Source organism: Canis aureus, chromosome 6, assembly GCF_053574225.1.
Source record: "Canis aureus isolate CA01 chromosome 6, VMU_Caureus_v.1.0, whole genome shotgun sequence".
In the NCBI taxonomy this organism is placed as follows: domain Eukaryota; kingdom Metazoa; phylum Chordata; class Mammalia; order Carnivora; family Canidae; genus Canis; species Canis aureus.
In genome coordinates, this window is record NC_135616.1 from 58203013 (window position 1) to 58216015 (window position 13003).

General features: G+C 39.6%; 1 protein-coding gene across 4 annotated transcripts in view; it reads left to right on the top strand.

The window, feature by feature from the left end:
- Positions 1 to 13003, top strand: part of PAPPA2 (pappalysin 2) — a 269963-nt gene that overhangs the window by 133551 nt on the left and 123409 nt on the right. For all 4 annotated transcript variants that reach the window (XR_013382038.1, XM_077901785.1, XM_077901786.1 and 1 more), the window contains 4 exons: positions 1093 to 1221; positions 4669 to 4760; positions 8407 to 8597; positions 10491 to 10637. Coding sequence is in view for 3 of the 4 variants with exons in the window: in XM_077901785.1 (XP_077757911.1) it covers positions 1093 to 1221; positions 4669 to 4760; positions 8407 to 8597; positions 10491 to 10637 (559 nt within the window). In the remaining variant the exon portion in view is untranslated. The remainder of the gene's footprint in view (positions 1 to 1092; positions 1222 to 4668; positions 4761 to 8406; positions 8598 to 10490; positions 10638 to 13003) is intronic.

Consider the following 13003-nt stretch of genomic DNA (forward strand, 5'->3'; position numbering starts at 1 on the left):
TCTTTAATTAATATTTAGGTGCCTTTCCTATTAAAATAACAAAAGCCAGTACAGAGATTTTTGAAGATGTTTTTGAAGCCCCATGATATTTCCCATTTGCCGGTTGCAGCATCAAGCGAGAGGGGTGCAGGCTTTGTGGCTGAGTTGAAGAATCTGTTGAAGAAGAGAGGGTGGGAGCAAGAGATTTCTTGTGGCCATCAGGGCAGTCCCCGAAACCCTTTGAGATCCTGTCCTCCTAAGTCACCTCCATTCTAACTTGACTTTGCCAATTGTTTTCCAATAAGGGCAGGCACCAGATGAGGGAAAGGGGACAGAATCTGTTTTTGGCCACAGCAGCTCCCCTCTTGAGCCCCTGATCCCACCTAAATGTCCACTCTTTCCTGCTCTCCACCTGATCAGTACACTTGGGTTCTCGAGGGAGTCTGATAAACTCCTTCCATCTCTAATGTCAACCAGTAAAACTCCACTCCTGGCACTGATGCATTTTGGCAGCCTTAGAGGTGGGGAACACTCTAACCTATTTCTAGCTATAGGATTTCTGGCACCCCACCCCAAAATGATGGTGGAAGATGTTCTCACCTCCTTCTGGGAGAGCATTCATCCTTCCCTCTAAGTTCTTTAAGGTAAGAATTCTCTTGAAAGACAAGAAAACTGTGATCCGCAGACCCAGGAAGGGCTTTGCTGTGCCCAAACCCTGAAGCTTTCCTCTTCAGTTTCTTTGATTACTTCAAAGATACAGAAGACCAGTTTTCCAATCACTACTTGTTGTTCTTTTTAACACAATAAAGGTATACTTGACATGCAGTCCTCCTAGATTTTTCAGGACTATTCATTAATTCAGTGGTACTTCAGCCAGTATTTATGGCACAATCACTCCGTGGAATGTACTAGGAACATGGAGACCAATAGGCTTTCAGACATTTTGCTGCTGTGTCAGACTGTGCCCTGATCTTTGTTTCACAATACGTGGCATATGTTTAACATTTATGTTCCCCATAAATATCTTTTAAACTCCTGCAAGCCATCTGCAAAGGACCCAGGGCAACATCTCGCTTTCTGGATGTGGTGGTCATGGCTCATTGGTTTCCACAGGGAGGTCACACCTGGACAGATGTATCGATACCAGGTTCAAGCTGTAGCTGGAACAGAACTAGGAGAAGCTTCACCTCCGCTGAACCACATCCATGGAGCTCCTTATTGTGGAGATGGGAAGGTGTCAGGGTGAGTATCAGGTGCATGGGAATGTGTGAGCAAGAATGCCCTGCCCTGCTCTGACCAGGAGTGTTAATCTTGAGTTTTAGTTTGACTTGTTCAGGAAATTGGGAGGCATTGTGTGATTCTAGCATTAAACAAAATCTAGGACCAGGTAGTGATCTTGAGAGGTCACACACATCTTAGTTAAGGAGAAGCTCACTTTTATTTAGAGCTCACCACTGAGTATTGAGATATTGGGGCTGATTCAGGGTAGGGGGCGGCTCTTAAAGTTTCAGAGGACAACAACTGCTGGGCAGTGATTAAGGAAAGGAGTTTATAGGGGAGAAGGTTACTTGTCAAATGATGATAAGGACGATAGGAGAGCATCTTTTGGATCAGTGGCCTATCTTATGCTACTAACACTGTGTGACCTGAGGAAAGCCAGTATAGCTTTCTGAGCTTCACTGGCTCATGTGGCCCCTGGAAGACCTGACTGTGATGGAATTTACATCCATTCTGTAAAACCACCAAGGTAAAGATGAAATTACTACTTTGGCTTTTGAACATACCATGTTCCCTTTTTCTGTTGCCCTTTGTGCTATCAGCCTAGGTGACTAATTCACTCTGGTTTATCTGAGACTTTCCCAAATCTAGCCCTGAAAACTCCCATGTCCCACCAGTCACCCTATACTCATCTATCCTGAATGCTCATCTCTCCTAATACATTAGTTATATAGGGCTGTAGGGATAGGAGGCTGGATGGCCAGGCATGCTGATTATCTTCGATTCTGCATCCTAATAAGATGGCATACTTTTGATATCCCAGACTAGGTGAAAATACATAGTATCCTGAAGCCCCAATAGAAAGAATTCTGTAGCCTTTCTTGGGATTCCCCTCCATCACTTAACAATCAATAAACACTGCTGAGTCTCTTGATCTTCTAAGATATTTAACTTGTGGTTTAAGCCAAACCTTGTTAACACCCAGACCTGGCTAGTTGGCTTCCAACTTCTTCCTAATGCAGGCTCAGCTTTCCAGCCCCCTCATTCAATTGGGGGTGCCTCCCAGGCACACAGAATAACTCTGGCTGCTGTTGGTGCTGTCTTTGCTCCAGTTGCCTCATTCTAAGTCTGCAAGCTGCCACTTACAGTGTCTGTGGGGCTTGGTTACCATTACTACCCAGCCAGAGCCCTCCTTGAGCAAAACACTCTGCCCCATGTTACAGTATCTCTTACAGCACTTCTCTGTTGGTGGCTTCCTTGAGGCCCCGGGATGCCTTCTCGCTTGGAGGTCTGGGGCAGCAAAGGGTGAAGAGCTGTCTTCCTAAGTTGGTCTAGCACGTTTTCTCCTGTGCCTTGAAACAGCTTCACCTGAAGCAGCAGCTTCTTGGCTACTGGGCCTCACAAGATTCCTCCTTCAAGCACTCCTTTATACTTCTGCCTGTATTCCCTCTCTGCAAAGTGCCATACTTGGTTCTGCCATCCAGTGGGAAGGGATCTATGAATTGCAGCTTTGCTCAGCCGGAGGCCCTCCATTATACATACAAAGAGAGATATGAATTGTTTAATCCACTGTTTTAAACTTGAGAAACATATAGATTCAATCTCAAATCCCGAAGAAGTCATGCTGAGACTCTAGTTTTAATAATTTTTTTGTCATGTTGGGTAACACTATAATAAGACTATCAAAACAAACATGGTAGGAGACCCTGAACTGGGGAGTTATGTTCATGAGGAAGTGATCATCTCAATCTGTCCAGTGTGGGATGTCTCAGCCACATGTGCTGTCAGGCCTTTGAAATGTGGCAAATGCAGCTAAGAAACGGAATTTTATTTAATTTTAAGTAATTTAAATTCAATTTAAAAACTTGATTCAGTTATCAGAAAACTTTTAAGTATTTTTGGAAGAACTTGGGTAGGTGAATCTAAATACAGATCAAGTGTTTAAACTCATGTGTTGTAAGTGAAAAAACACATCAGGTTTCTTTTTTTTTTCACAGCAGGTTTCAAAGATGTAGGATGCATAAAAAAGAATGTGACATGCTTCACTAATAATTTTTATACTGATTACATACTAAAATGACAATATTTTAGATGCGTTGGGTTAGATGAAATGTATTATTAAAACTAACTTCACCTGTTTTTTTTAAATGTGACTACTAGAAAATTTAAAATGATATGCATTGCTCTCATGTTTCTACTGGACAGCTGTGCATGAGATAATATAAATAAAACATGCTTATATTTGCTGTTAAGATTATCTTCAAAATAAAAATGAATTTGAAGTATCCTTAATTTCTTCACTCATGTTTTTCATATCTCTGTTATCTTCTCTCCATTTACATCCTACCATTTAAAATATTATTATGTAATTACATTTATAGCATGCTTTTAATTCATTTTAAAGCATCTTCATATGTAATTACTTAATCTTTACTCCATCCCTGTGAAGAGGTATACTTTAAACAGTGGTTAGAGCTATTAGTATTTCCTAGGTCTTTATCTACTTGAGTTAAAATATGCGTCCATTTTGGACATGGTGCAATGTCAAGAAGAAAAAAAATGGTAACCATAAACCCATTTTTTAAAAGATTTGTTTATTTGAGAGAGAGAAAGAGAGAGTGCTCGAGTGTGAGCAGTGGAAGGGGAGAAGGAGAGGGAGAGGGTCTCCAGCAGACTCTCTGCTGAGCATGAAACCCAACCCAGGGCTTGTTCCCATGACCCAGAGATCAAGACCTGAGGTGAAATCAAGAGTCAGATGCTCAACCAACTGGGCCACTCTAACCCTCAATCCATTTTACATCAGCCACATCTATTATCAATTTTGTTCCCATAACATGCTTCCTGTAGTCCTTGGTCTAAAGTGACTCTCTCACCCCAATCCAATTAGTCATCAGCTGTGTCAGGATTTGAGGTTCAAAACAAAACAATGACCATTTTCTTCTCCCACTATTCATTTCTCTCCTGCAATATGTGATAGCTGCCACCACGTAGTGGTAGGGAGTGAGGACCAGGAACGAGCCTTAGTTTTGCTCAGGACTGAGACCAAGCAACAATCAGGCTGCTGATTCCTTGGTATATAAAACAGGAGCTACAAAACCCTAACTTCAACAACAACCACATCTAGATAGAATAAAGCAGTGAAAACAGTAAACATGAATAGAAAACAGAATCCCGCATAGACAGGTAGCTTTATCCTCACCAAAGCAGCTCACTCATCGTAGGGCTGGTATGTGTTTTCTACCTTAATGCCATCTACCAGAAACACTGGCAGGACCCTCATGAATCTCCTAGATGTTTCTGAGCCATGAGCTACTTCTTCTGTAAAAGCATTTTTTTTAACTCTTGCTTTTCTCCAACTTGTACTTCTTAATATACAATTGGGAATTTTAAGAATTTAAAATAATAGTAACTAAACAAGACAAATTATTTCATATATGTATGCATATAAGAATGTATATTTTTTCCTTCCAGGAGCCTGGGAGAAGAGTGTGATGATGGGGACCTTCTGAGCGGAGATGGCTGCTCAAGGGCTTGCCAGCTAGAGGAAGGCTTCCACTGTGCAGGTGCATTGAGGAGCGCCCTCTAGGCTTAGGTCCTGTTTCTGCAGGTGTCTCTGTGTCTTCTTTCCATGAGCTTTTGATATCCTATAAACACATAGTGGGATGCTAATCACACAATGATGTTTGATGTGTCTACACAATTGTAGAGGTTCTACATAAAAAATCAGCATAGGAAGCATTCAAAGCCAAAGGGAGTGCAAGGTATCTCTTGGTGGCTGTGTTTAATAGATAAGATCATGACAGATGACAGAGGGTCCTAACACTGCTTAATCCTGGAAAATCACTAGTAATAAATTATCACTAGGTGGCTTTGCCTTTGGATTCTTGTCACACAGGAAAGCTGTCCAGAACACTTCTCCCAATTCTGGTTAAAGACATCATCAGTAGGCTTCTTACATGTAGATTGTTTTTTTAATTACCATCTGCATACATTGCAGTGTTTCTGTGGAACATAACCATTCGCCAAAGTTATTTTAAAGAGCAGTGCATTGAAAAAGATTTTAATGCCTCTAAATCTCAAGGTAAAATAGGATGGGATTATAATTATATATAATTTATTAAGGTGTTAAATACTACATGTAGCACACAAAGGCCCTGCTATCTAGAGCAGAATCATAAAATTATAGAATCTTAGTAGTCTTCTATCCATCCATCTGATAAAACATATTCAGTACTTGCCATGTACCATGAGTCTGAAAGACACCCTGATCCCTTCACATGTACAGTCTACCAGCGATTTGGAGTCTAGCTTCCTTCCCATATAGAAATTTCTTCTGCCAATTCTTGAGAGAGGGGCTTCTAGCTTCTGCTTACATACTTCTAGCAATGAAGGACATATGTTGAAATGCACAATTCTACTTAAAAATGGTTTTATCTGTTATAAAATTCTTCCCCTCTTTTCTAGTTTGGAAATTGAGGCTTAAATCATTGTAGTGACTCATCCACGGGCATACAACAAAGCTCTGCAAGACCGGCCCTGGAGCTCAGCTTCCTAATGCTTAATCAAGCGCTTTTTCCTTGCTATGAAACTACAGAGGATAATTCTTTTCCCTGTTTTATTTGACTACCATTCAGATATTTGAAATGCCTCCCCATTATTCTCCTTTCCAATCCAAACATCCCCTCGTGTGATTAGGTTTCCAGACCCTTTCCTATTTACCCTAACCTGGCATGTTTCGTGTGGTCAATGCCCAGAAAGGAATTCAATACTCCAGATGTGGTCTGGCTGTACAGAATGCACTGAACTGATTAACTCCCCTCCTCTGTGCACAAGTATTTGTTAATGCTACCTCTGTTTGCACTGAGTTGTTGTTGTTTTGCTAACATAATGGACTCATGTTGAATACACACACGTATACATGTACACATATGTTCTCCAAATGCTGTGTTTTCTCCAGTATATCTCAAGCCTCATTTAACTTAAGAGCACACCTTGCTTTGTTTCTAACACATTTGATTCCATTAAATTTGGCTCATATTTCCTTAGTCTCCAAATCCAGTAAGACTATATCTAAATTATTTTAATTTTACAGGATAAGACTAAAATGACCTATTCCACAGTTAGACCTCTGTTTCATTGTATAATAAGCTACTAGTACGCTAAACATATATTTCATTATTTCTCAAAAGATTAGAAGGGTGTCTGTGTGGCTCAGTCAGTTAAGCATCTGACTCTTGATTTTGGCTTAGGTCATGACCTCAGGGTTGTAAGATCAAGTCCCTCATTGGGCTCCACCCTCAGCAGGGAGTCTGCTTCTCTCTCTCTCCCTCACCCCTTGTGCCTCCCCTAGCTCATGTATGCTCTCTCTCTCTCTAAAACAAATAAGTAAACTTAAAAAAAGATTAGGTTTAAAGGAAACTTTGGGAAATGTGTTGTAAAAGTCGTCTGTTATTTTTAGATGAATGTGAAAAAACAGAGGCAAAAATTTTAAGTCCATGGTACAAAAACAAATAGAAGAAGCAAGAAGAAATATTCATGTTTATAGAGAAACAAAAAATATATATCCACATTATAAAATATATGTATATATATACATGCAAACACATATAAAACACACATATTTATGTACATGTATGTATACATACATGTGCATATGTATAAGAGAGAGAAAAAAAGTCATTCCAAATACATATATATTAACTTTAGGGAAATGATTTGGGAAGGCCACAGGTCTGATGGACTGTAGGAGTTTAAAACCCAAAATGGGCTTAGAACCAAGTCCTAGGATCTTCGGCTTATTCTTGGCAAGTAGAGACAGATTTATACCACGGAAGCATCTTAGGCTGGAAGAAATTATGAAGGAAAATAATTAGTAGCTACATGTTGATGAGCCACAGAAAAATTGCTTCAACATCGCTGTGGTATTATGAAGAAAGAAAAATAACAAGAATGGTATAGTAATAGTACATTTTAGTAATGACAGTACTGAATATGTACCTATATGTTGATTGACTTTCAAATCTTGCTATTATTTTTATGTCCTATTATTTTAAGTAGGGGTAGGTACTATGAAGGTTAATTATCCTACATCACAGTAGGACTTAATAATGGGTTTCTGACTGCACCTTAGCTTTCCAGCCTCGAAGAAAGCTAGTTACATATCTATAGTTGGTACTGTTCACTTAGGAGGAGTTAGCCTCTGAGCACGTGTGGGACTTGTCCAGGGAATATCAGCTCACTTCCCAGTACTCCAGCAGGTTTGTGTGTAGACTCATGCCTCACTTGATTGCTCTTGAAGACAGTGCCTCTGCCTCAGCTTGATAGAGACCCCACTGAACCTGCCTTCAGTGGACCTGGCTCAAATCCAAGTGCTATTGCTTATGTATCAAGGGACCTTTCACAAAATGTTTCCCATGTGTGACACAAGCAAAAAATGCACCCCCCACATGGTTGTTGTTAAGACTAAAGGAAAGAAGACCTTGGAATGAGCCTTGGAAACCCAGGGCCCATATTGTCTGTTTCAGAGCAGTGGCACAGTTAATTGAAGAAACAGTTCAGCCACAAAGAGTAATTGGAAGCAAATCCCTCAAGTATATTTTGGGATATCTGGGTGGCTCAGTGGTTGAGCATCTGCCTTTAGCTCTGGGCATGATCCCAGGGACCCGGGATCGAGTCCCGCATCAGGCTCCCTGCAGGGAGCCTGCTTCTTCCTCTGCCTATGTCTCTGCCTCTCTCTGTGTGTCTTTCATGAACAAATAAATATAATCTTAAAAAAAGTACTTCAGTATTTCAAAGACCATGAGGGGGATCCAGGTGCCTAACATGTCATACTGTTTCTTTAATTTCTCTTTCTTCTTTTACCCACTGCTCTTTTATCTCCTTCCGTTAGGATCTTGCTCAGTGATGCCTTAAAATTTCTTTCTACCTCCAGCCTACTTTTTTCTCCCTATTCTTTGTTCACAGATCCCACCCCTTTCTATACCTTTTATTATATAGATGGATTCTACTCCTCTCCCCACGAAAAAGAATCCTTCTTCCTTAAGGGTGTGTGTGTGTATGTGTGTGTGTTGTCTGCATGTTTGGGGTCAGCATTAGACTGATTAGCTGGCAATAGCAGGAGTCTTTTTCACGGACTAGAGAAAAAATGTGATGATTTTTACATGACATATATAACAACACTTTTCAAACATTACACAATTTTCTTGGCAGGGGAGCCAAGCCTATGTTACATATATGAGGGAGATGGGATATGTGAACCTTTTGAAAAGGAAACCAGCATCATGGACTGTGGCCTCCATACTCCTGAAGGATACCTGGATCAGTGGGCCACCCAAGCTTACTCGTCTCATGAAGACAAGAAGTGTCCTGCTTCCTTAGTAACTGGAGAACCTCATTCCATGGTAAATCAAGCCAGAAGCATTGAGTTAAGGCTGAGCAGAATTGTCAAGTGACTCTCTCTCTGAGATGCTTTATGGGGTCTTACATTTCTCTCCTGTCTTTGACATCAGATTTAGTTCCTACTGAACTCAAAATAAGGTAACATTAAATAAAACACTTCTAGGCTGGCAATCAGGTCTCACCCCCACCCTCACCCCCTTACGCCACTTACTCAAACTAGTTTTCATCTAGGAGACTTTGGCTATGCAGTAGCTGATTCCAAGGGATACAGAGCATCTCAAAATTAACCTCAGATGTACAAATATAAAAAATTACACTTGGGCATTGTGTATGGAAGGATTTATTTTAAAAGAATAAAAAGAAGTAGTAAAGAGTCAGAATGCCTGGATTACAATACTGAATTCACTGGTTTTACTATAATTAATATGAAGTGAATTGTCACTTAACCTCTCTGGGCCCCAATTTTCTCATATGTAAAATGGGTCATAGTAATAACTTCTGCATTTAACTCAATGGTTTATTATAAGGATAAAATGGAATATAAAATGTATTATAGATCAAAGTATAAAACAATTTAAAGAATTGTTATTCTTGAAGAAATTCTGGAATTAGTACTAACAACAAATCCTTAGGTATATAGTTTTCCATGAATCTCCACCTAAATAAGTAGGAGATCCTCTGAGGACTTGAAGGAGTGACTTCTGTGAATTATAGTTGAATACTGAAAAGAAGATTAAAGGCTTTAGAGTGTTATTCCAGATGCATCCATTGCCAACTAAACTCTTCATTCATCATAACAATAAGCAATACTGTCCTTTCAGTGGAAGTGAGAGTAAGCTCTCTAGGTATCTTAGGCCAGGATGAAATCACTAGATTTTATACTTAAGCAGACACCCCGAGGAAATTGAAGAACCAGCCAGGGCTGGTGCTCTAGTTCAAGAAGCTCAGGGACCTAGACATCTTGTAGAGATGTCTAGAGACATCTAGAGTTTCCATCCTTGGCTTGCAGCTTCCTTCCTCCTTCTCATAAGATGACTCCTCCAGGCACGAAGTCAGCACTTCAGGCAGGAAAATGGGGGAAGTTCACAGGGAAATAGGAATATACTAGCTGTTTCTTTCTCTTTTTATTGGGAAAATCAAGACAGCTTTTCTGGAAGTTTAACACTACAGACTTACACCAACATCTCATTGGTAACATCCAGGTCACTTCATTACCCTTAGTTTAAAGGACTGAGGAGATGAGCATTTATAACTGGATTCACTGCCATCTTGAACAAAATTGGAGTTTGTTAATAAGAAAGTAAGGGGAAATGGATATGGGGGAGGCAAGTAGCCGTCTCTGCCACACTTCTTCAGTGAAATCTGGCATCTTTCTCATGAGTGCTTGATGCCCAAGGACAGGAAGCCAGGGAAATTGGAAGATTCTGAGTAACAGCTCCCTGAAGGGGCTTGTAGCTTGTCTGTCTTCCTTAAGTAAAATGGGAGAAATTTTCAGAACAGAAAGTTTCTGTTCCTTGGCTTCTAAACCCAGCTGAATGCTTAGTGGTTCCCTGACTCAGTAGCCTCACTCTCAAGACTGGTGGATCCTGCCTGGTAAGGATGCAACCATCATCCTGGACAGACATCTATGGCTAATTCTGGGGCAGTTGCCTGAAATGTGCCAGGACTGTTCTTTGGGAAGGATCTTTGGGGTGATGGTGGGCTGAGAGTTATCATGTGTGTTTTTCTACTCAGATAAGTTATATCCTAAGGCTAACAGTATTCTTTGACACTGAGAAAAGTTTTCTGCCAGTAATCATCAAACACTCAGAGGAAAACTTTGGTTTTGAGCTACAGAGTTTCATTGTCTATCTCTCACCCTCCACCTTTAATTTTTGATTGAAATTGTATTTCAGATTTGCACATCATACCATCCAAGTTCACCAAAGCACCATCCCCTTACTGGCTGGTTTCCCTGTGTCACCAGTGGACATAGACTGCAGGATAAAAGAAGTGAGCAGACGGAAGGGAGCCTGGAGAGAGAGGATGAGATTTGGCTCAAAGTAAGTGACCCAAAAGGTTTTTTGTGAAGACCATGGATAGAGCATATGCACGTGTGTATGCGTGCATGTGCTTGCGTGTGTGCGTGCACGCACATGTGTCTGTGTGTGTGTGTGTGTCTGTGTAAAGTGATACATTGGAATGCCTTGTTGGGAAATTTTCTTTTTATCAGTCTTTAACATTTTGAATTTATTTTCACCTCTTTTTCAATTTTGGACTTCTTTCTGTGTAAGCAAATCCATCTCTCAAAGTGTAACACCCACCCAGAAAAGCATAAACATCAGAAATGCACAGATCAACACATTTTTACAGAGTTCACATCCTCTCTAACCACCACACAGATCAAGAAACAGAGCAGTGACTTACCCCATAAAGCACTGTCATATTCTCATTGCTCTTCTTGGTTATGATACCACAGAAGCATCTACTCTTTTTAGTTCTATCACCAGAGATTGCCTGTTTTGAACTTTATGTGAAAAACTTTAATGTGTACTTCTGTGTGTCATTCTTTCTTATCAATGTTTTGTTTGTGAGAATGCCGCTGCATTTAGCAGTAGAGTTCATTTCCATGGCTGTGTAGCATTCCAGTGTTTGAAATCACCACAATTTATTTATCCATATTGATGGACATTTGGGTTATTTCCAGTCTTTTTCTGTGGTATTATACATAGTTCTGCTATAAATGTTTCTGTACTTTTTTTTTTTTGTGAACGTACATAAACAGTTGGGTATATTTGGAACTGTTATATCATTGTTAGGCAGATGACAAGCTTTACTAGAGAATTCCAAATAAGCTTCCACAGTGGTTGTACTAATTTAAACTCCTGCCAAGGACACCTGGGTGGCTCAGTGGTTGAGTGTCTGCTTTTGGCTCAGGTCATGATCCCAGAGTCCTGGGATGAGTCCCATTGGGCTCCCCACATGGAGCCTGTTTCTCCCTCTGCCTATGCCTCTGCCTCTTTCTCCGTGTCTCTTGTGAATAAATAAATAAAAGCTTTTTAAAAAAAAAAAAAAAACTCCCACCAGAGGCTTATGAGTATTCCAAATGCTTCACATTTTCACCAATACTTGATATTTCAAGTCTTAATTATAGCCATTCTGTTGGGCATATAAAAATGTACTCTCTGTGGTATCAGTTGCATTTACATGTTGACTAATGAGTTGGAAGGTCTTTTAAATGTATACTGGCCATTTGTATATCCTTTTTCTCTTCTCTTCTTTTCTTTTCTAGAGGGCATATTCAAATCTTTTGCCCAATTTTGTATTGGGTTATCTGTCATTCTCTTCTTCATTTATATGATTTCTTTACAAGTTTCTGAATGTAATCTTTTTGTTGTTGTTGTTCTATGTTATTTAGTATGTTCCAATACCATGGCTTACTTTTTCATACTTTTTATGGTATGTTTAGATAAATAGAATTTCTAAGTTTTACAAAAATTCAGTTTATCTTTCTTTCCCTTTATGGTTAAGTGCTTTTCATGCACATTATTAAGAAATCTTTGCCTGTCACAAAGGTATACTTTCCTATATTATCTTTTAGACATGTTATTATTTTACCTTCCATATGTAGGTCTACAAACCATCTGGAATCTTTATGTATTGTATGAGGTAGAGATCAAGAATTTTTCCCCTATAGATAGGCAATACATATAGAACCACTCTTTTATTTTATTTTATTTTTTATGTATTTATTCATGAGAGACAGAAACAGAGAGAGAGAGAGAGAGAGAGAGAGAGACAGGCAGAGGGAGAAGCAGGCTTCATGCAGGGATCCCGATGTGGGACTCGATCCTGGGTCTCCAGGATCACACCCTGGGCTGAAGGTGGCGCTAAACTGCTGAGCCACCTGGGTTGCCCAGAACCACTCTTATTCAAACTAAAATTTTCTTTTCCCCACTGTATTGCAATGTGCACCTTTGTTATAAGTCAACTAGCAATATCTTTGTGGTCTGCTTATTGATTCTATATTTTGTTTTACTGGTCTGTATATTCTTGCTTCAGTATTATACTCTTACTTATGGTACATTTTTAGGGAGTCTTAAAATTGCATAATATAAGTCCTAAAACTTTGTTCCTTTTATTCCAGACTGCATTAGGTGTTCTTAGCCCTTTGAATTTTTATATAAACTTTGGAATCAGCTGCCATTTCCACATATGGAAAAAAAAACCCTGATGTAATTTTGATTAGGATTTTATTGAATCTTTAAGTCAATTTGGGAAGAGTTTTTCTTTAAAATATTGAGTCTTCTAACATTCCTTCAATGACTTAGATCTTCCTTAAGTTCTCTTGGCATTTTATAGTTTTCTGAGACAAGGGAGTTAAAATTTATCAAATGCTTTTTCTACATCTATTGAGTTGATCATATGA